The 22,817-nt window shown below is 43.0% G+C and overlaps 1 protein-coding gene across 1 annotated transcript in view; it reads right to left on the reverse strand.

Annotated features, from left to right (window-relative positions):
• PIGN (phosphatidylinositol glycan anchor biosynthesis class N) overlaps positions 1-22,817 on the reverse strand; it is a 618,025-nt gene that overhangs the window by 247,015 nt on the left and 348,193 nt on the right. The window contains exons 17-18 of the mRNA XM_077492054.1: positions 8,902-8,994; positions 1,022-1,113 (exon numbers count right to left, since the gene is read on the reverse strand). Coding sequence (XP_077348180.1) covers positions 1,022-1,113; positions 8,902-8,994 — 185 coding nt within the window. The remainder of the gene's footprint in view (positions 1-1,021; positions 1,114-8,901; positions 8,995-22,817) is intronic.

Below are 22,817 nucleotides of genomic sequence, written 5' to 3' on the forward strand. Positions count from 1 at the left end.
ATGATAAATGGTTTTCAAATAGTTTTACAAACAAATATCTAAAAATATTCCCTGAAAGGGACCGCTGTATTTGACCTGTCTGATTTACTCAGGGGTCCATCTCCTGAGGTGAGCGGCCATTTCTATCGGTGGTGGAGGGTGTCACTCAAGTCAATATACCTGATGCATAGATCACCTGATTCACTGGATATCTTGGGGCTTCTCTGCTGAGTTCATCACTATCTTCTTTTGAGTTTAAAGAGAATGGACTGCCTCTTGTGTTTTATTATTATTATTAGCTTTACTTTTAATTTAATGATTTAGTTTAAGTATCTGCACTGTACTGCTTTTTTATGATGAACTATTTTGCAAAGAAGAATGGGCAAAAATTCACTTTCTAGATGTGCAAAGCTAGTAGAGACATACCCAAAGAGACATGCAGCTGTAATTGCAGTGAAAGGTGGTTCTACAAAGTATTGACTCAGGGGGCGCTATACAAATGCACGACACGCTTTTCACATATTTATTTGTAAAACATTTGAAAAATCATTTATCATTTTCCTTCCACTTCACAATTATGTGCCACTTTGTGTTGGTCTATCATGAAAATCTCAAATAAAATACATTTACATTTACATTTTTGGGTGTAACATGAAAAAATGTTGAACATTTCAAGGAGTATGAATACTTTTTCAAGGCAGTGTGTGTTTGTGTGTGTGTGTGTGTGTATATATATATATATATATATATATATATATATATTATATATATATGTGTGTGTGTGTGTGTGTGTGTATAGATAGATAGATACACTGTATGTATTACAAACCAAGATAAATAAATGCTATAAATTCTTAAAGTCTACTTAATGCACAATAGAATAACCATCAGCAGCCCATCTAAGCAGACAGTTTCTTTCATTATTGAAATAACATCCTTTTTTCCCCTGACTCCACAATAGTTCACGTGTCTGACAAGACTCACTGAATCAGTGCGTACTAAATGTGATATAAAGCTTTTAGGAAGACAATGTTGATCTTACACCAGAGTGATGTTGGGCTCCCTTCCAACAACAGGCATCAGGGGAAACACTGCCAGCAGCAAGCACAAGAGAACCCAACTCACAGTTGTTATCTGCAAAGAAAGGGAAAGGAAAAAAAAGTAAATATCGGTAACAGCACTGTGGGAGATCATGTACACAAGCAGAATTGACAGAACAGCAAAATCAATCCAGCCATTTCCCGGCACAGTAGAGCAGGCTAAATCTGCTACTGGAAGAAGTAAAAGACTTCCTTATTTTTTCACATGCAAATGATTTTCAAATATTTTCATATAGAAAAATAGAAAGAAGCATTATAACCCAATGTATTTTATTAATGCAATCGTCATTCTTTAATTAAATGCCTTTCATAACAAAGGATAATGATTACTTCACCTTTTAAATGCTTACACTTATACGAATGCTGACCCCCGCCAGAAATTGCAGTCTCAACAAATTTAATGAGTTAGATGACAATGGCGGCCTTTTATTAAGTTCTCAGGGGTGTCACATCCTTTTATTACACGCCATTTAAGATACCTGGATCCCTTTAATTTACTCTATGAGAAACATAAGACTGGAAAAGCCCCTTGATTACTAGCACCATTTGACTACCTATTAATCATGTGATCCTCCCCATACCCCTTAGCCCTTGTACACATGGTCGGAGATTCCGACGGAATGTGTCCTATCAGACCATTTTGTCGGCTATTCCGACTGTGTGTGGTCTCCATCTGACTGTTTCCATCGGAATATCCGACGAACCAACTTTTCCAACTTGCCGGTAAAATTTTCCGACAAAATGCTCAGATCGGACATACTCCGATCATGTGTAGCCTACTCCGATGGACAAAGTGCCACGCATGCTCAGATCAAATTCCTAGACCAAAGCTATTGGCTACTAGCCTGAACGTAGTCCCGTTGTAACGAAATAACGTCATCACGTTATGTACAATCGGATTTTCCGACAACTTTGTCCGACCGTGTGTATGCAACATCACTTCCGGACCTCTTGCAGAGTTAATCCGTCGGAATTACTCCGACGGATTTGGTTGTCGGAATCTCCGACCGGGTGTACAAGGGCTTAGCCTTCTTTCCTTCCACACCATTTTGCCTTCCTTTTTTATTTTCTCTTTTCTTCTCCCCCCCTCCCTAATTCTCCACCCTAATCTCCCCATCTAAGTTCACACAATCACACATATCTTCCCTATTGACTTCATACTTCTCTACCATTTAAACTTAACTTTCAACATCCAGTATGGCCAAGCAGCTCCCCTCTCCTCCATTCATTATATATCAAACTCTTTACACATCAGAATCACCCTTTCAAGATAAACTGTCTCAGTGATTGAAGGGACATGGGGTTGATTTAAAGGTACATTAAAAGGCAATTAGGGTGATGACTTTACAAAGGATTTTTCCCTTAGCTTAGTGAATTAGGTGAAGCTCTATTGACTTCAATCATCTAAACATTTACAGGAAAAAACTTTTTTTGGCGTAACTACAGGCCCTGTGTTGGGGTCAGTGGCCTCTGAATGATGACGGGATCAGATTGGAGCTAGCTCTTCCACATGGCCTTCTTTACTGCAGTGGTGGCATGGGACACAGCCCAACATCCTGCTTGGTGAGTCCTGTTGAATGTAAAGCGCCCGTCCCTCCGAGCGCATGTGCAGTAGTGAAGACATGCAAGCTGTGTTCAAACCACACATGTATCTCCATGACTGTAAAGCCTCATACACACGATAGGACTTTGTACAAACTTTCCTGTGGATTTTTGTACAAAGGGTGTCGGCCGAGAACTTGTATTGCATACACACGGCAGGACTTTTTCAGCCAACTTTCACCAAATCACGTGGTTTTTCTGCTCTTTACCGCCACCTTTGGTAACCTTCTGTATTGTTGTCTGATCTTTTGCATTGGTTCTGAGCATGCGTGTTTGTACTTTGTACAAAAGTCCTATGGTTTTCTATAGACACGATCAGACTTTGTTCCATCAGACTTTTGTTGCCAGAAAGTTTGTCCGTTCGCACAGCCAACAAAAGTCTGATGAAAACTGAAAAAGTTTGTCCGATGGAGCGTACACACAGTCGGATGTTGCTCCAAAACAGCTAATTTGCATGTTTGTTGTCAAAAAGTCTGATCATGTGTATGGGCCTTTAGAGTGAGAGCAATAATTCTAGCACAAGACCAACTCTGTAACTCTAAACTGGTAAACAGTAGAAATTTTTAAAGCGTCCCCTATGGAGATTTTTAAGTACCATAGTTTGTCGCCATTTCACGAGCGTGCAAAATTTGAAAGCATGAAATGTTAGGTATCAATTTACTTGGCGTAACATCATCTTTCAAGTTATACAAAAAAATTGGGCTAACTTTACTGTTTTATTATCTTTTTATTCAAAAAAGTGTATTGTTTCCAAAAAAATTGCATTTGTAAGACCGCTGCGCAAATATGGTGTGACAAAGTATTGCAACAATCTCCATTTTATTTTCTAGGGTCTCTGCTAAAATATATATATATATATATATATATATATATATATATATATATATATATATATAATGTTTGTTTTTTTTCTCACAAAAAATACAGATTTTAACTTGTAAGCAACAAGTGTCAGAAATAGACTTGCTCCTTAAGTGGCTAAGAAGCACCACCTCAAAAAGGTAAACTCTCTAAAAAGTGTTTTGGGACTCAACCTGAAAGGAAGGAAAGAGGGAAAAAGGGGGGTATGGAACTGACAACTCAGGCCTTAAGGGTAACCACCCCAGGGAGTGCCCACAGCTGCCATCTGCGCCGGATGGGGGGGGGGGGTGAGGAGGATACTTACTGGTTCAGCAAACAACCACAGGTAACACTCCCAAGACAAACCCCCTACCACCAAGGTGGGAGCTGTTAGCCAGGGGAACAATTGAGTCCCCACGAGACGTTCAACTCGCCTGCTACCCCAGTCCTGGAAAGGGCTGTTGCAGTAAATTTTGCACGTAGCCAGGCGTTTGCTTGTGCTGACTGGCCTGGCAGGGGTGGCTACTTAATCCAGGTTATCAAGCCTGTCATCTTGCTCGGCTGCTGCGTGAAAATCTTCACAGGAAAAAAATGCAGAAAAGGAAAGGAACGAAATGTGGAAATTAGAGTCCCAACATGGGAATGTCCTCATTCCTACACTTGGGAGAAAAAAATTAGTAGCCTTTGGCAGATTGGGGCTTGACCACCAGTTAGGGCTGCCCATGAACAGTGCTGTGTCCTTTTTTTTCTGCCTAGTGCCCTACCTCTGAAGGTGGCGATAAAACCCTACAGTCAAGATTAATGAAACGCTATGTCCTTCAATAAATGTAAGAGAAAGGTCTTTTAAAGGACTTAAAGGGCAACCTTGTAAACAAACAAATTCTATGAACATCATGTTTGAGAGGTGCGTTACAGCTGCATATAAAGCTAGAGTACAGTAACATGCAGTCTTAAAATTTCCATTAAAAAAAAAATGGATAAAACAGCATGGGGTTTCTATTAAATTTAAAGAAAACGTGTATCTAGATATGTAGCCAAGGTCACTAGGAAAAGGATGGCAGTGAGCATGCTGCTCCCTTCCTGTACTATAACAGGTGACAATGATAATTTGCAAGAGAGGGCAGTAAAGTCTTATAACTTCTAACGAGGAACACTGTCCCCATAATGAGAAACAAGGGCCTCTTCCCCAGATATTGTCACCTAAAAGGTGCCATATTTGGTCCATGACATCACCAGGATCCTCGAGACAGAAGGAAAAAGGAAAAGTAGCGAGTGACCAAGAGCATAGGTAGGAGGTTTAATACAAGAATGAAGTGATCACAAATGATACAGCAGTAGAAAAGCAGCAGAAGGACAATTCTATGCTGCAATTTAAAGCTCAAAATCAAGAGAGACAAAAGCACAGGTGGTTTTAATATAAGAACAAAAAATAGCAGAACATACAGCAGTTTGGAACTGGTCAGCAGCAGGACATTTTAAAAGAGAAGTATGGGAAACATTTTGTTTTGAAGAATCTTACTTATCTAGGTAGATGCAGCATTGGTCCGATGCCGCATCTTTCTACCGCAGCCTCTAAAAACCACCAATTGCTCGATTCTCTGAGTTCGAAGAGCAGAGAACTGGCGACTGTCAGTCACTGGCTCTCTGCTCTGCCCCCCCCCCCATTCCTGAGCTCACAGGAACGCTGGGCTGTGAAGGGGGCAGGAGCTGTTGGCTCAGGCTCTCAGTGGCTCGTTGAGAGGCTGAGCCGGGTGCTAGTCAAAGCATGTGGGCGAATCCCCACCATATGGTCGTGATCATTCCTGAGCCTGGACCGGCTCTGTGACGTCATCCGATAGTAGGCTTCAGCCCGCTATTTGCTGAAAACATGTCACAGGAGTGCAGAACGAACTGCACTCCTGTGGTCCACAGAGAAGTACAGCTAAACAAGCTTTGGCTGTACTTCTCCTTTAGGATGGGTTCACACCTATGGGAATTGGATGCCGGTTTCCCTGCATCCAATTCGCATGACAGGAGATTGTGGCCGGCTCACTATGGTGCCGGTTCACATTTCTTCATTGAGGCTGTGGAGCAGCTTGCACAGGAATGCTGTGCGTCATTGGCTGTTTCAGGGCTGAATTCAGACAAAAATTTGGCCCTGATTGCTCCCTGAAATGGAAAACAGGGATGCACCGGACCCCTGCTGAGAGTCGCTTCTGTCTGAGGTGTGAACCATCCCTTAAATCAGGGATATTAGGCCTAACTCATGTATGCCTAACTATTATTTTATCTATGGAGATGTGGTCATGTTTATCTATGGAGATAAGGCAGCTATAAGAACAGACTGACAGAAACTAAATGATGTGATTTGAGCACATTAAAAAAGACTCATAAACATAAAAAAAAAAAAACTCCAAGAAACTAAAACTCCAAAATACCACCCCTGAAACAGAAGTTTTTTCTATAGAGAAGCCTTGTAGTAAAAAAAAAAAAAAACAAACGAACAAAAAAAAAAGGTATCAGCATAAAATAAAAGTTCATATATCCTCTAAATAAAAGAAAAGCCCAAATTAATACCACCTGAAACATGGTTCACTTTTCCTAAAGTACAACAGCAAAAAAAATAAAAAATAAAAAAAATAAAAAATAAAAAAAATAAAAAATCAGTTTAACCAAAAAGTAAAAAATGCCCCCAAAATCATAAAATAAAAAAAAGAAATGAAAAACCACCCCTGGAACATAAGCCTTCTTTTTTTTTCTTAAGGGAGGCTTTGCAGCAGCAAAAAAAAACTATGCAGTTTAACAAAAACCACTTTAAAAAAAATAAAATAAAAATGAAGGCTTGCTGCAGAAAAAAACCTGTTTAACCACTTGAAGACCAGTCATGGCAGTTGTACTGCAGCGGGTTGGCACTATTACACAAATCGCCATCATTGTCGTTCAACTCTTTTTTATTGTATATGTGATTTATTGTTTATTGTAGGATATTTAACAAAGAAGAGTTTCAAAACTCATCTTCTAAAATACAATCATATACATTACATATTTACATAACGCATTACATTTAAAACTTAACAATTGACATTATACATTTAACATTAACATTTTAACATTTAATATTCCTGAAATGTAAACTTCTGCTCTATATTTTCCACTCCTTACATCCAATTCCTACAATCTATACCATTCCTACCTAAAAAGACGAAATGAAAAACAGAAGCAAAACAGAAGGGGATGATGGGAGGAGGCCGGTGGGAGAAAAAAAAAAGGGGGGAAGGGTGAAGAAGGGAGCAACGAGGGCAAAGGGGGGGTGGAAGAGGCTGGTGGTAAATTTAAAAGAGAGAAAAAAGAAAAGAAAAGATCCTTATACTTCCCAGGTACCCACATTATTTGACTTAAGTATCGTCCACGCAAATTTTCTTCCAGTGATACCCATTTTTTCCTGGGAGGCACCATGGACCTTATCGATCGCCCTCCGTAACACTGTTGCCTCATGGTATCTCTCAAAATTCGGGAGGTATAAATCCCCTTTTGACTGTGGCCTTGTCAGAGATCCATAAGAAATATGTGTTCTCCTATCCTTCCATATAAATCTTCCGACCAACCTCCCGAGGGTCTTGAAATAGGTCCTCAGGATGTTTATCGGAAGAGTCTGAAACACATAGAGAGCCCTCGGCAATGTCACCATCTTAATCACGATTATCCTACCAAACCATGACAATTTATTTGCCGGGTGCCCCCTCAGATCTTGCTTGATTTTATTTAGTAAAGGTAGATAATTGTCATGGTATAAATCTATTTCCAGAGTGGACAAAAACATACCCAGGTACCTTAGATCTCTGCGTTTCCAAGAAAACATATATTGAGATTTAAGGTGCCTGCTGTCTGCTATAGAGAATGGAGACATTTAGTATCTCCATCTCTTCTTTATTGATCTTCAACTTCAAAATTTCTACATATCTTTCAAACTCTGACATTATAATTGGGAGTGATTTTCCTGGGTTGGAAACATACAGCAACACATCGTGCGCAAATGCAGAGACTTTGTGTTCCTGTCCGGCCAGCTCCATTCCCTTAATTTCCTGATTTGCCTGAATAGTCACCAAGAAGGGTTCCAGGGAGAGAGGACAAACAGAAATGGTGAAAATGGGCATCCGTGTTATGCACCGTTATACAATGCGAAGGCGCCCGAGAGGGTCCCACTGATTCGTATCTGTGCAGTTGGTTCAGAGTACAATGCCTCGATCCAGCTGTACATTCATGGCCTATGCCTGCATGTCTCAAAGTTGCGAGCATGTACTCCCAATCCAGTCTATCAAAGGCCTTTTTGCTGTCTAATGATAGAAGTAACATTGGTTTCTTTCCCTTTTTGGCTCTGTGGATCACAAGTAAAGTTCTTATTACATTATCCCTCCCCGGAACAAAGCCTGCCTGGTCCTTGTCTATCCACTCTGGCATAAGGGGCTTCAGTCTTTCTGCCAATATCTTTGCATAAATCTTTATATCTTCATTTATCAAAGATATCGGTCTATGGCTGGCACATACTGTTGGGGTTTTCCCTACTTTGGCTAAGAGAGTTATATGAGCACGTAATGACTCTCTACCAATCTCCTCGGCATTTCCTATTGAGTTCATATATGGCAAAAAATATGGGGCCAAAATTCCTGAGAACTTTTTGTAGTATAATGAAATAAACCCATCAGGGCCTGGGATTTTACCTATTTTAGAATCTTTAATTGCCTGTTCTATTTCATTTTTTTAAATCTCCATATCCAATTTACTGAGACCTTCTTCTAGTATGGCTGGGAATTTTAACTTTTCCTAGGTATTGTTCTATTTTGTTTTTTCTACACTTGATATCCTCGGGGCTCTGTATATAATTTACTTTATATAGCATTTGATAGTATTCTTGCAGGATCTCTGTAACTGAAGTGGTTAAAGTACAGTTTTAATTTCTAACTGATCCTTAATCTCTCTGTATGCAGTTTGCCAGCTTTCCCTGTCTTTTCCCTGCTACAGCCGATATGTGGCTGGTCCTCCTCCCCCTTCCTTTTATAGTGAGAGGGCTGGCACATAACAAAGTTGCCATTTTTGTCCATTCTAAGGCATCTGACCAAAGTTCAAAGGCCCTCATTAGTGGCACAATTTTGAATACATGCTACAAAGAAGGAGGTTCGGAAAGCAAAAGGGGTCCTGTTTATTACTATATAGGTGAACCTAATAAAACAGACAACGAGTTTATAGTATATCAAAGCAATACCTGGCGCCTAAAATGTGTTAATCTCTGAACATTAAATTCAGATACCAAAATAAGAATTCAATTACTTAGAAGTTTGACTTTTCAGTACTTTCATGCGGATTACTATATTGCAATTAATCCATTTTTACAAATAATGTTTACCTTAGCTTGCCTCCACAGCTTAGTAACCAGAGGCCAACAAGCAAAACCCAAAAGTCCAATAGTAAGCACTGAACGATAGAAGAAGCTCAGAACCTAAATAGAGAAAGGCATGCAAAAGAAGATGGTTGAAGATATTATGAGAAATCAAAGAAAATTCTAAAATAAATGTATATTAAACAAAGTTACATCATGTAAACATTCAAGAATTGTAAAATGTCCTAAATTGTACAACTTTATATGAACAATGAATACATTAAAATGCTCTTACAAGAAATATATAGTCTGTCAGCAGCAGAATAAAATATAACATTCTCCATAATATAGCTAGGATTTGTACAAATTATCAGACCTTCCTTAAACCCGAAGTACCTTGTACTGTTTGATTGAGAAAGAACTCTAGTCTAGTAGTCTCATAGTAGAAGTCATGGTGCAAGTTACTTGTGGAAAGTAAAGACTCCTTGTTTATGCCAACAAGGGTGTACAGAGTAATATTTTGAAGTGGTGCGGGATCTATCTTTCAATTCACTGCATGCAGACATGCCATGCACTGTGATTTGTATAACTATTCATCTCCTCAGAAATGGGATTTTACCTTTTGATTTATCTCATATAGTTAACACTTTGAATGTTTTCACCTCTTCAAGACAACACTTGGTAGAACTAACTTTTAATTCAATTACAGCTTTAATCCTTTTGGGGAAGGTATCCGCTAGCTTGATACAGCTGAATCCTTGAGTTTTTGACCATTCTTGACTTGCACTCTAAAGCCTCATACACAGAATCGGATTGTTGGGCAACAAAGCGTCAGACTTTGTCCGAAGGGCGTGTGCCAGGAACTTGTCTTGCATAAAAACGGTACACAATTGTTGGCCAACAAACACAAATGCATTGACATACTACGTGGAATTTCAGCTCTTGAGCGCCACCCTTTGGGCACCTTCTGCTAATGTCATGTTTGGAGAGTATTGATTCCAAGTATGAGTGTTTGTACATTGGACTTTTGTGCGATGACAGGAAAATCTGACAACAGACCATTGTCCGCTGAAAATATACTAGCCTGCCATCCAACACTTGTTGGAGGAAAGTTGGACAACAATTGTCTGATGGAACAAACTAACGGTCGGATTTTAGGCAAACAGTCTGTCACACAATTCCCTGCCAATAATCCAATCATGTGTACAAGGCTTTGGACTGGCTAAAGAGAGCTATTGAACTGCCAGAGATTATGAATTTAATTGAAGCTGGAGCTTCAGTGGGCCATTCTAAGATACTGGGATTCCTGGTCATCCTAGCTTTGTCTATGCATTCAGGGTCATTTTCCTTCTATGAATATCTGCCCCCAGTCATGCTTACTTTAATCATCCAATCATGTACAAACAAAAATGCTGTGTTTTTATTTATTTTTTTAAATTACGTTTAGAAAATGCAAAACTAAGCTACACTACATTCACGATGCTCTGGGAAAAAATAGGATTTTTATAACAGCTTACCTGTAAAATCATTTTATTGGAGCCTTAAAGGGGTTGTAAAGCTTTGTAGGTTCCTTTAATGTTTTTTTTCTTTGTCTGAATTTCTCACTTCCTGTTTCTGCTCAGTAAACTTTACACCATCATCCGAGCAGTGTTTAGTCAGCCAGAACAGCTTACTGAACAGCTTATGGAGGAGGAACAGGAAGTGAGAAACTCAGACAAAGAAAAAAAACATTTAGAAGGGAAATCGAAGGAATAAGGTAAGTGAACCAACAATGCACTACCTTAAAGGAACTTATTTAGAAAACAAAAAACAAACCTTTACAACCCCTTTAAGTAATAACTTAATGGGTATATAGGCATCTTCAGGTGATGGACACTGGTATACCCAATCCAGGTTCACTCCCTATATAACCTCTCCTCCTTCCAGGAGCACATCAGTTTTTATAGCAAAGCAATATACTTAAACCCCAAAGAGAGGGGAGGGACACCTGTGTCCCATGATGTACTCCAAGAAAAGGATTTTACAGGTAAGCAGTTATAAAAACAGGATTTTTTATAACAGCTTACCTGTAAAATCCTTTTCTTTGATGTACATCAACTGGAAGTTTTGTAGCCAAGCAATACAAGTGTATACCAAGATGGGAGGAACCTCCGTGTCCCCTGATGTACATCAAAGAAAAGGATTTTACAGGTAAGCTGTTATAAAAATCCTGCTTTCTTTTCTTACATCAGGGGACACAGAGCCATAGTGTTTACTATGTGGGAAGTCCCATTGCAATGGCAACTGAAGGGAGGGAGACACAACAAAAAAGTAGGGCAAAAAGGAGGCCAGAGGACACATACTGCAGCTTGCAGTATACTGCGCCCAAAGGCAATATTCTCATGACCTTTAATATCGATTTGATAAAATCTGATAAACGTATGAACCAAAGACCAAGTCGTGGCCTTACAGATCTGAGCCATAGAGGCCTGATGATGCCCCATCCAAGAGGCACTAATCACCCTGGATGAGTGTGCTCTAACATGAGAAGGAAGAATTTTCTTCTTTAAGCCGAAGCTTGAACAATCACTTGACAAATCCATTTGGAAAATAGTGGATTTTGACGCTTGCCTGTCTACATTTTGGACCCTTTGGCAGTACAAACAAAACGTCTGTTTTGCGAACCTGAGCGGTCGCCTTTAAATAGACTCTGATTGCTCTTACTACATCAAGGGAATGTAGTGCCTTCTCTTCCCTAGATTGAGGCTCTGGGGAGAAAGAAAGAAGAATAATATCTTGGTTTAAATGAAAACCTGTTACCACTTTTGGTAGGATGAGGACAAAAAACCACCTCATCCTTATGCATGATCAAAAATGTCTCGTTACAAGACAGAGCCGCTAGTTCCGATACTCTTCTAGCAGAAGAAACGGCAACCAGAAAGATTATCTTCCTTGTCAAATGAACAAAGGGAATTTCATAAAGGCTCAAATGGCTGATTCTTCAAAGACGATAAGACCAAATTTAAATCCCAAGGAGGTGCCTTCATAGGGGGATCAATCCATGTTACCCCCTGAATAAGCTACGCACCAAGATTAGGAAGCAAGACGCCATTGAAAAACACTGACAAGGACAGGATCTGGCCCTTGATAAAAGCCAAGGCCAGCTTCATTTCAGATCCCATTTGCTGGAAAATCAGGGATCTTGCCCATGACATACTTCCTGGTGTGCCAACCCCTGGATCCACACCAAGAAACATATGCCTTCCAGAATCTATAATAAATGATTCTGGAAGCCAGATTCCTGGCATAATCAAAGTAGACACTACCAAAGGAGATCACCTACGATCCTTTATAAAGTGGAATTCAACAGTCAAACCTGTTAAATGTTTGGTCTGTAAGGTAGGATGGAATACTGAACCTTGTGTGAGAAGGTCTGTCTATAATGGCAGAATCCGAAGGACTCCTACTGCCATCTTTATGACCTCGTTAAATTAAGATCCTCTGGGGCCACCAGAATCACCTCCTTTCATTCCTGCTTGGTCCTGCAGAGAAGGCGTGGAAGTAGCAGAACTGGAGGAAATGCATAGATCAGTAAAAAACTGATCCCGTGGGAAGACTAATATGTATGTTCCGCCTGCTAGCGGATTCCTTGTTCTCGACACAAAGTTGTCTATTGTGTTTAAATCTGGACGTGAATAGGTCCGTGTCCGGAATACCCCCTCTCTGACATATCACTAAGAAGATGTCAGGGGTGAAGAGACCATTCTTCCTGAAATAACTGTTGGCGACTCAAGTAGTTCCCGGAATGAAAATTGCCTATAGGCAAGGAATGTTGTGTTCTGCCCAAGCTAGAACATGATTCATCTCTTTTGGGCAGCACTTCTCGTGCCCCCCTGCTGAGTGATGTAAGCCACAGCCGTGCCCTTGTCGGACTGAATCCTGACACGACAATCCTGTAGTCTGACCGTATAAGATTCTAGGGCCAGACGTACTGCCCCGAATCTTTCAAAATGTTGATAAGCAAAGTCCTGTAACCTGGAACATCTTCCTTGGACCGAATTTTCTTCCAGGGCTGCTCCCCAGTCTAGAAGGCTGGCATCTGTTGTTAACACTTTCCAGGATACAAGTAGAAAAGATTTTCCCTTTTGCTGGATAACAACCAACAATTTAGGCTCTGACTTACGTCGGGAGCCAAGCGCATTGGAAAAATCCAAGGCCTGAATCCTTTTATTCCAGACCAACAGGTTGGTGTTTGAAGCAGTCTTGAGTGAAAACTGCACGTAAGGGGCGGCCCGAAGGAGGCCACCATTTTCCCTAACAATCTCATGCACAGCCGAATGGAAGGATTTTTCTTTGTTTTGATAAGTTGAATTATTCCTACAATGGAACTGATTCTTGTCTGGGGTAAGAATAACTTCTTCTGTACGGTATCTATAACCAGCCCCAAGTACTGTAATCTCCTTGATGGTTTTAAGGAGGATTTTTCTAGGTTGAGTATCCAACCCAGAGATTCCAGGTAGCTTACAGCTGTGATCAGACTCTGGTTTAGACCTGAGACTGAATGATCTAGTAAAGGTAGATCATCTAAATACACTAGGACCGTTATGCCTTGAGCCCTTAATCTGGCTAAAGGAGGTGCCAGAATCTTTCAGAACACCCGTGGTGCTGTGACTAAGCTGAATGGCAGGGCCACAAAAATTATGATCTTATATTTCAAAGCGCAGAAATTTCGGGTAAGGGGGAAATATTGGCACATGGAGATATGCATCTTTGATATCGATTGAAGCCAAAAACTGCCCTCCTTGCAGGATGGACACAACTGATCGGATTGACTCAATGCGAAGGGATCCGATGTTTAAGTGCCGATTCAGATCTTTGAGACCTAGAATGTGTCTTACCTCTCCGTTTGGTTCTGGAACCGTGAAAAGGTTTGAATCAAAACCTGTGCCCTGTTACACTAAGGGAACCTCTGATATCACCGTCTGGGATAATAGATGATCCAAAGCCAGAAAGAGAGACTTCTTTTTCTCTGGATCCTTGGGAACATTTCTCTCAGAATTCTAGTTGCAACCTAGAGAAAACTGCAGAAGCCACCCATATGTCTTGACATTGTTCCTGCCAGATCTTTGAGAAATGCAGGAGCCTTACCACCACCTGAGCGAGAGGGGACGCCCCTTCATGAGGAGGCTTTAGCATTCTGCTTTGTGAGCTTTCTGCCCCAAGATCTCTTCTGACCATGGTGCTGCCCTTGGGGTCTTCCCCTTGAACCTGACAGTTGAGGCAGTTGAGACTGCCTAGAGGCTGAAGCCCCTGGCACAGGAGAGGCAGCACGCTTAAAGGAAAAATATTTGAACTTCTTCTTTACTGGTAAAAGAGAGCTTTTCCCATTAGAGATAGTTGGATGTATTTTATCCAGTCCGTCTCCAAATAGCTGTTCACCAAGAAAAAGGGGAATCTGGCTAGGAGCTTTTTACAGGGTGCTTCTGCTGACCAATTTTTCAGCCATAGAACTCTGTGAGAATGCACTAGTCCAAGCATAAACCGTGAGGTTTAAATGATAGAATTTTTCATAGAATCTACTGTGAAATATAGTGCCTCTGATACACCAGCTCATTGCTGGGCCTGCTGATCAGGCAGAATTTTAAGTATCTCAAAAAACTGTTCCTTAATGGACTGGGATACACCAATTGCAGCAAGGATTGGCTGCGCTACTGAACTTGCTAGAGACATATTGCTTTTAGAAAGAAGTTTCAACTTTTTATCTGTTGGATTCTTTAACATCAGCGCATTATCCACCGGACATGTGAGATTCTTTTTCACTAAGGCAATTGCAGCATCAATTGCTGGAACCCCCCATCTTTATATAGAACTCCTCTTCCATAGGATAAAGTGTGGAGAATTTCTTAGGAGGATAATATTGTTTATCCGGATGTTCCCATTCAGGATACATAAGCTTTTTTAGCCATGCATGGATAGGAAAAACATCTCCAGATGGGGGAGGTTCTAATGATCCCAAATTAGAGGTGGGTTCCTCAAGAGCCTGCGCTGCAGGCAGCAACAAGTTTGAACTAACCAATTTAGTAAGGGAGTGCACAAGCAACCTGTCTTGTGATGCTACTCCTTCTATATTAGGATCCTCGGAAGAGGATAAATAAGTATCTTCCAAATCTTTGGGAAAATCTACCTGATCCCCAGCCTCCTGCACCTCAATAAGAGGGTCCTGAGCACTAGAAGGGAATCTGCTATGTTTGGCCCCACTAAGGAGAGATATCATAGCATCAATCTTCTTTCCAAATTACAAATGGTAGAAGAAAAAACCTTTTGTGTGATATATACAGGGACTGAAGTGTCTAGCGTAGCTGCAACAAGTTTACCCTGACGGGTCAATCTGACCAGCCGCATCCCTCTCAGAGGAGGATGACATTCTTTTGGAAATGGATTTAGTTTGTTGTGAAACCATTGACCCTTTAGAACCCTTAGAGGGGTTCCTGGTCCCATTACCACTCATAGCCTGAAGCACAAAGCAGAGGCACTAGCAGCAAAAGAATGTATACTGCTAGTCTATAGTCCAGCGCTATAAGCTGCTATTAATACTTAGCCTGGTAAAGTATAATGTGTCAAAGGGAATGCCTGTGTCACCAACCTGAAACAAGCCATCCTCCTGCTCTGTCACTCCGCAGCCAGCAGCAGCTACACACATACAGTGCTTTAACAACTTCCTCCACGTGTGACCGGCGTCTGACGCCGTTAGCCACACCCCAGCGCTAATTATGGCCCCCCCTTCTTTCAAAAGAAAGTGTCTTCCCACGCGAGTGGCACCTTGCAAACCGCTGAGCGGCCGCGTGGTCTGTCTCTCTTTTTTATTTTTTTAAGAATACTTTTGGCATATAAGTCCCCCGAAGGGGAAAAAAAACAACATCAAGGGCGCAGGAGGAGAACCAGACTCCCCTTCTTACCGGAGGATCTGCTGTGGCAGGAGGAGAGGAGAAATTAAGGCTTCTGATACAGCGCTGTTTCTAGCATCAGGCGGTGAGTGCTCAATACAGCCCCCAGTGGTGACACATAGGCATGACAACATTATACACAAAAGGAGAAATTCTAAAGAAAATCTCCCTTACCTTTCCTCACAGCAGGGTTATCTGAGATAAACCCAATTGTCACCCTTCACGGTGGGCTCCGAAATCTTCAGGAACAGGGGAACCTCAGGTTACCTACAATCCTGGACCTGCAACAGCACTCTGCCAGTAAAAACTTTATGACCTTACTACCAAAAAGTACTTGTTTCTTCAGACACGAGGCCCGGGTACCATTCCTTTAGATAAAGGATGAACAAACTCTGGACAGCCACACTCCAGATCAGATGAAAAGTAAAAGGTGCCTTTCTTTCTTCAAAATAAAAAACCTCACATCACGCAAATAACAGCAGCAAAGGGAAAAATATAAAACAAAAATATCTGTGCGCGTTTCACGCTAAAGCTAGTGCTTACTCATAGCTCATCAGCATAGCACATCTTTACTCGTGACCAACACCTTAGACACTGGCGAAAACACTGATGACTCCCAGTAGTGGGAGGGGTTATATAGGGAGTACACTTCTTGACTTAGGGCGTGCCAATGTCCATCACCTATCAGTGGCCCTATAAACCACATAGTAAGTACTATGGCTCTGTGTCCTCTAATGTAAGAAAAGAAAATCCTATTTTATTTATCGTACTTAATGGGATACAGAGTCTTAAGTAATAAATTAATGGGACATCCCATAGCAATGCTACCTGAGGGGAGGGAGACACAACCCGCAATCCCCAGACTTGAGGGCCTATACTGCTGCCTGCAGCGCACTGCACCTGAAGGCGATATCCTCATAGCTCCTTACATCCACCTGACAAAATATTGTGAATGTATGTACTGAAGACCAAGTTGTGGCCTAACAGATCTGAGCCATGGAGGCTTGGTGACGCACTGCCCAAGAAGCACTAACCACCCTGGTAGAGTGTGCTTTGACTTGGAAAGGGGGAATCTTGCCCCTTAAACTATGAAGCTGAACTATATATGGCCGAATCCACTTAGTGACAGTGGATTTTGACGCTGCCTGTCCTTTCTTAGGACCCTCTGGCAGAATAAATAAGACATCAATCTTTCTAATCTGAGCAGTTGTCTTTAACCACTTGAGGTCTACTCTATAGCCGAATGACCGCCACAGTGCGGACCTGAATTTCCGGGAGGCTGTCATAGGACGTCCTCCCCTTTGTGCGCTCCCCGCTTGTCCCCTGCAGGGCGCGTGGCATGCGCTGTGATCACCGAGTCACTGAGACTCGGGTGATCACCAATCTGAGTAAGGGGCTGATCCTGGCCACTTACCATGTGATCAGCTGTCAGCCAATGACAGCTGATCAGGTGTGTAAACAAAATCTCAGCAATCGGCTTTTTTTTCTCCTCACGCTGGCAGCGTGAGGGGAAAGAAAAGCCGATCACCGGCTTATGCTCAAGGGACATCGGTCCCAAAGAGGAAGGAGGCACAACTGCTTCCTCCTCTGTGTCAAGTACCACCTGCCATTGCCCACAGTGCCCACCACTGCCACCTATCAATGCACACAAGTGCCACCTATCGATGCCAACCAGTGGTGCCAATCAGTGCCTCATCAGTGCCATCTAGCAGTTCTGCCTTTCAGTTTAATTTATCAGTGTCCATCACTGTCACCCATCAGTGCCCATCACTGCCAGCTATCAGTGCCATTTATTAGTCCCACTTCTCAGTGCCCACCAATGCCACCTATCAATGCCCTTCAGTACCATCTCTCAGTGCTGCCTGTCAGTGCCCACCAGTGCTGCCCTATCGGTGCCCATCAGTGCCGCCTCATCAGCGTACATCAATGAAGGAGAAAAATTACCTGTTTGCAAAATTTTATAACAAAATATAAAATGTTTTTTTTTTTTAAATATAATAAAAATAAAAATAAATCGGTCTTTTTCATTTTTTTTTTTAACAAATACCACCAAAAGAAGGCTCTATTTGTAGGAAAAAAATGATAAAAATACAATTTGGGTATAGTGTTGTATGACTGCGCAATTGTCATTCAAAGTGCATCAGCTCTGAAAGCTGAAAATTGGTCTCGACAGGAGGGGGATTTAAGTGCCCAGTAAGCAAGTGGCTAAATAGATTTTCACTGCTCTGACCACATCAAGACAATTTAGTGACTTCTCTTCCCTGGAACATGGTTTTGGAAAAAACGATGGCAGGACAATATCTTGGTTCAGGTGAAAACCTGAGACCACATTTGGCAAAAAGTCTGGACGAGGGTGTAACACCACTCTGTCCTCATGAATAATCAAGTATGGCTCTTTACATGAAAGAGCAGCCAATTCCGAAACCCTCCTTGCTGAGGATATACTAACCAAGAACACTAGCTTCCTTGTCAGAAGGACTATGGGAATGTGCTGTATCGGCTCCTGCCCCAGGGGACATGTATCAATGCAAAAAAAAAAGTTTTAAAAACGGACGTTTTTTTGGGGAGCACTGATTTTAATGATGCTTAAAGTGAAATATTCCTTTAAATATCGTGCCTGGGGGGTGTCTATAGTATGCCTGTGAAGTGGCACATGTTTCCCGTGTTTAGAACAGTCTCTGTCCAAACTGACATTTAACGGAAAAAAGGTAATTTAAAACTGCTTGTGGTTTTAATGTAATGTCTGGTTCCGGCAATATGGATGAAAATCATTGAGAAAAATGGCACGGGTAGCTCCCCCTGCCCATTAACAGCCCCTTTGGGTCTTGTACGGATATTAAGGGTAACCCCGTACCCAAATTAAAAAAAGGAAAGGTGTGGGGTCCCCAGGCCTTATATACTCAGAACAGCAATATACAGGCGGTGCAAACAAGCAAGGGACTGTGTAGGTTTGTTGTGTTAAGTAGAATCTGTTTGTAATTTTGAAGTGGTACATTTTTAAAGTGTAGCTCCAGTCAAAAAATCTATTTTGAAGCTTTTATCACCCCTGTATAATTTTTTTTGGCGTCCGTCTTTTTTCATCTCCTTTCCTGTTGTCTCCTTCCGTTTGGATGTTTGAAAGTAGGGGCCTGCCCCATATGCTCTGCATAAATTTGGGCCTAAGGTGTTGGTGTTGCCACAACACTGTAAGCCCTCAAAGTGACTCTTGGTGGGCGCTAGAATGCCCTGCTGTGAACTATTATATCAAGAATTGTAATTAAATGCCATTGTTGAACAGTGGTAGAAAAATTGGGCCTTTGGTGGTGGTGGTGGTGCTGGTGCCACAACACTGTAAGTAATCACAGTTACTCTCGGTGGGCGCTGGAACAGGCCCTGCTGTGAAATATTATATCAAGAATTGTAATTACCTGTTAAACAGGGGCTGAAAAATTGGGCCTTAGGGACTGGTGCCACAACACTGCAACACCTCACAGAAACTCTAGTTGGAGAAAAGGAACAAGCCCTGCTGCAAAGTATTGCATCAAAAATTGTAATTACACACCCCTGTTAAACAGGGGCTGAAAAATTGGGCCTTAAGCCCCATACACACTATGAGTTTTTCTGCTGAGTTTTTCCCTCTGGTTTACCAAAACCATGGGCCTTAGGCCAGGTGCCACAACACTGCAACCCCTCACAGATACTAGTTGGAGTGCAGGAATGAGCCCTGCTGCAAAATATTGCAAGGGCCTGCCTGATTGCATACAAATTGAAACTCCTAAGGTTTGACCTCATATTATATGGTTTTGGTAAATCTGAAGGAAAAACTCAGCAGAAAAACTGATAGTGTGTATGGGGCTTTGGGCACTGGTGCTGATGCCATGACACTGCAACCACTCACATATATTTTAGTTGAGCGCAGCAATGAACCCTCCCAATATAGCATCAAAAATTGTAATTACATGCCCCTGTTAAACAGGGGCTGAAAAATTGGGCCTAGGCACTGGTGCTGGTGCCACGACACTGCAACCTCTCCCAGATACTCTAGTTGGAGTGCAGGAATGAGCCCTGCTGCAAAGCACTGCATCAAAAATTGTAATTATGTGCCCCAGTTAAACAGGGGCTGAAAAATTGGGCCTTAGGCACTGGTGCCACAACACTGCAACCCCTCACAGATACTCTAGTTGGAGTGCAGGAATGAGCCCTACTACAAAGTATTGCAGTATTGGTGGTTAAACAGGGGCTGAAAAATTGGGCCTTAGCCACTGGTGGCAGCACCCAGAATCAAAAATGTTCTTCCAAGCTATCAGCAGGATCATTGAGGAGGAAGAGGATAGTCAGTCAACATAACAGGACAGTCACAACATAAGCAGTCTTGAAGGGATATGACATTTCAAAAAAAATATTCAGTTACATCAGCTTCAGGTGCTTGGTAGCTGGTGGTGACCCAAGACTGATTCATCTTTATGAAGGTCAGTCGATCAACCGAGTCGGTGGACAGGCACACCCTGTGATCGGTTACAAAGCCTCCAGCAGCACTGAATATGCGTTCCGAAAGAACGCTGGATGCAGGACAGGCCAGTAGCTCAATTGCATACTGTGCAAGCTCTGGCCAGTGATCCATCCTCAAGACCTAGTAACCCAGAGGATTTTCGGTGGGAAAGGCGTCCAAGTCTGACCTTGCCCCTAGGTATTCCTGCACCTTGTAAATCAGACGCTGGCGATGGTTGCTGGAACCGATCATGCCTTGGGGCTGCGGACAAAAAAATTGTCTGAACGCATCGGTCAGCTTCTCCACCGCTCCTTCTGTGACTGACCGAAGCCTCAGCAACACGTTGTCCAGGACCAAGAGTTTGTAACCTCCCAGTCTCTGGGAACGCGTTGCACAGACCTTTCTGCAAGGCCTCCCGGAGATGTCTCATCCTCTGCACCCTCTGCGATGGCAAGATAAGGTCCGAAAACGTACCCTTGTACCATGGATCAAGGAGAGTTGCCAGCCAGTAATGATCCCTCTCCTTGATCCGCTGAATACAAGGATCCTTCCGCAGGCTTTGCAGGATCAGGGAGGCCATGCAGCATAGGTTAGCGCCTCTCAGTCACTAAGGATGACATGATCCACAGCCACCTCCTCCCAGCCACGTACAAGTCCACGGGTTTCTTGGGACTGTAAATCATCCCTAAAAGACTGCTGATGCTGAGTGCCAGGCTCCGCCTCCATGCTGACACAATCCTCCTCCTCCTCTTCCTGTGTGATCCGCGGAACAGCAGGAACACTGTCTGGATAAAGGGGGCCTTGAGAGGCAAGGAAGTCCTCCTCTTCCTGCCTCTGTTCTGCCTCAAGTGCCCTGTCCATTATTCCACACAGCGTGTGCTCCAACAGGTGGACAAGAGGTACAGTGTCACTGATGCATGCACTGTCACTGTTCACCATCCTTGTGGCCTCCTCAAATGGTGACAGGACAGTGCATGTATTCCTGATCATGGCCCACTGGCATGGGGAAAAAAAAACAATCCCCCCTGACCCTGTCCTGGTGCCGTAGTTACTCAGGTACTCATTGATGGCCCTCTGCTGCATGTGCATGCATCCGCTACAGCATGGCCAACATTGAGTTCCACCTGGTGGGCATGTCACATATAAGGCGGTTTTTGGGCAGGTTAAACTCCTTTTGGAGCTCAGCCAGTTGAGCACTGGCATTATATGACTGGCAGTCAGACTTTCCTGGCCTGCCTCAGGACATCCTGTAAGCCTGGGTACCTGCCCAAGAACCGCTGCACCAAGTTAAGCACGTGAGCCACACAGGGCACATAGGTCAGTTGTCCCCGTCGGAGGGCAGAGAGGAGGTTGGTGCCACTGTCACAAACCACCATTCCTGGCTTAAGCTGGTGTGGCGTCAACCACCTCTGCAGAGCTGACAGAATATCTGCCCCAGTGTGGCTCCTGTCCCCCAAGCACACGAGCGCAAGCACAGCATGGCATCTTTTTGCCTAGGTACTTGCGTAATCCCTTGAATGCCTACGGAGCACTGTTGGTTTCAAGGACAAAGCACAGGAAGAGGCCATGGAGGAAGAGGAGGGGGTGGAGGAGAGAGGTGTATCACAACCAGCAGTAGCATTTTGGAGGCGTGGTGGCAGAACAACCTCCAACACTACTGCACCTTGTCCTGCATCCTTCCCAGCTGCCAGAAGAGTGACCCAATGCGCTGCGAAAGATAGGTAACGTCCCCGTCCATCCCTTCTTTCGACGGTCCAGCAGCTGGGGCAGGAAAATTTGCCTGGTACAATCGGACGTCGGTGTACTGCTAGCAGAGTGCCCGCAAGTACTTGGCTGTGACACACCGAATTCTACACCTTAATTTCTCTCAGTGCAGTTTTCAGAGAGGACTGAAAATATAGTGGGGTTGGAGATCCCAGCTGATGAGGAGCAAGGAAAGGTCCGCTTTGTTCTTTGGTGTTCTGCAGTGTGATTCAGTCGGTGTGCTGCACTTGTCCTGGAGCATGTACCCAACACTGTGCTCAAACAGTTCGTGGGACTCGATGGGTCTAGGGAAGGAGTGACTGATGCCATTGAGACGAGGGAAGAGGACGCGTTGGCAGCTGCTTTGCCAGTACCCTGAGCCTGGGTGAGAGAGGATGAGGAGGGCTTGGTCATCCAATCTACCAAGTCTTTGGCATGTTGTGGCTCAACACACCCAGCTGCCAAAAATAAGGACAAGCGTGTCCCATGGCCAGGTGCTTTTGACGATGCACCGCATCCACGACTAGTAATGTTGCCTCTAGACACAGAGCCCGCTTGCCCTCTTTTATTGGCTCGTGGCTGTCTGCCTCTCCTTGTTGGCCTTCTAGACATACTAATGTCCTGCAGGGAGATGAGAACACCAGCAATTGGGGTAGCTTTAGGTGCACACTGAGCAGATGACACAGTACACCGACTGTAATTACTGCAGCTGCCTGCCTGTGGTATAGGATCTGAAGAACACAAGCAATTGGGGTAGCTTCAAGTGTATACTGTGCAGGTGGCACAATACACAACGACTGTAACTGCTG

The sequence above is a fragment of the Lithobates pipiens genome, unplaced genomic scaffold, assembly GCF_037356315.1.
Source record: "Lithobates pipiens isolate NorthernLeopardFrog02 unplaced genomic scaffold, aLitPip1_a1.2 Scaffold_19, whole genome shotgun sequence".
Taxonomy (NCBI): domain Eukaryota; kingdom Metazoa; phylum Chordata; class Amphibia; order Anura; family Ranidae; genus Lithobates; species Lithobates pipiens.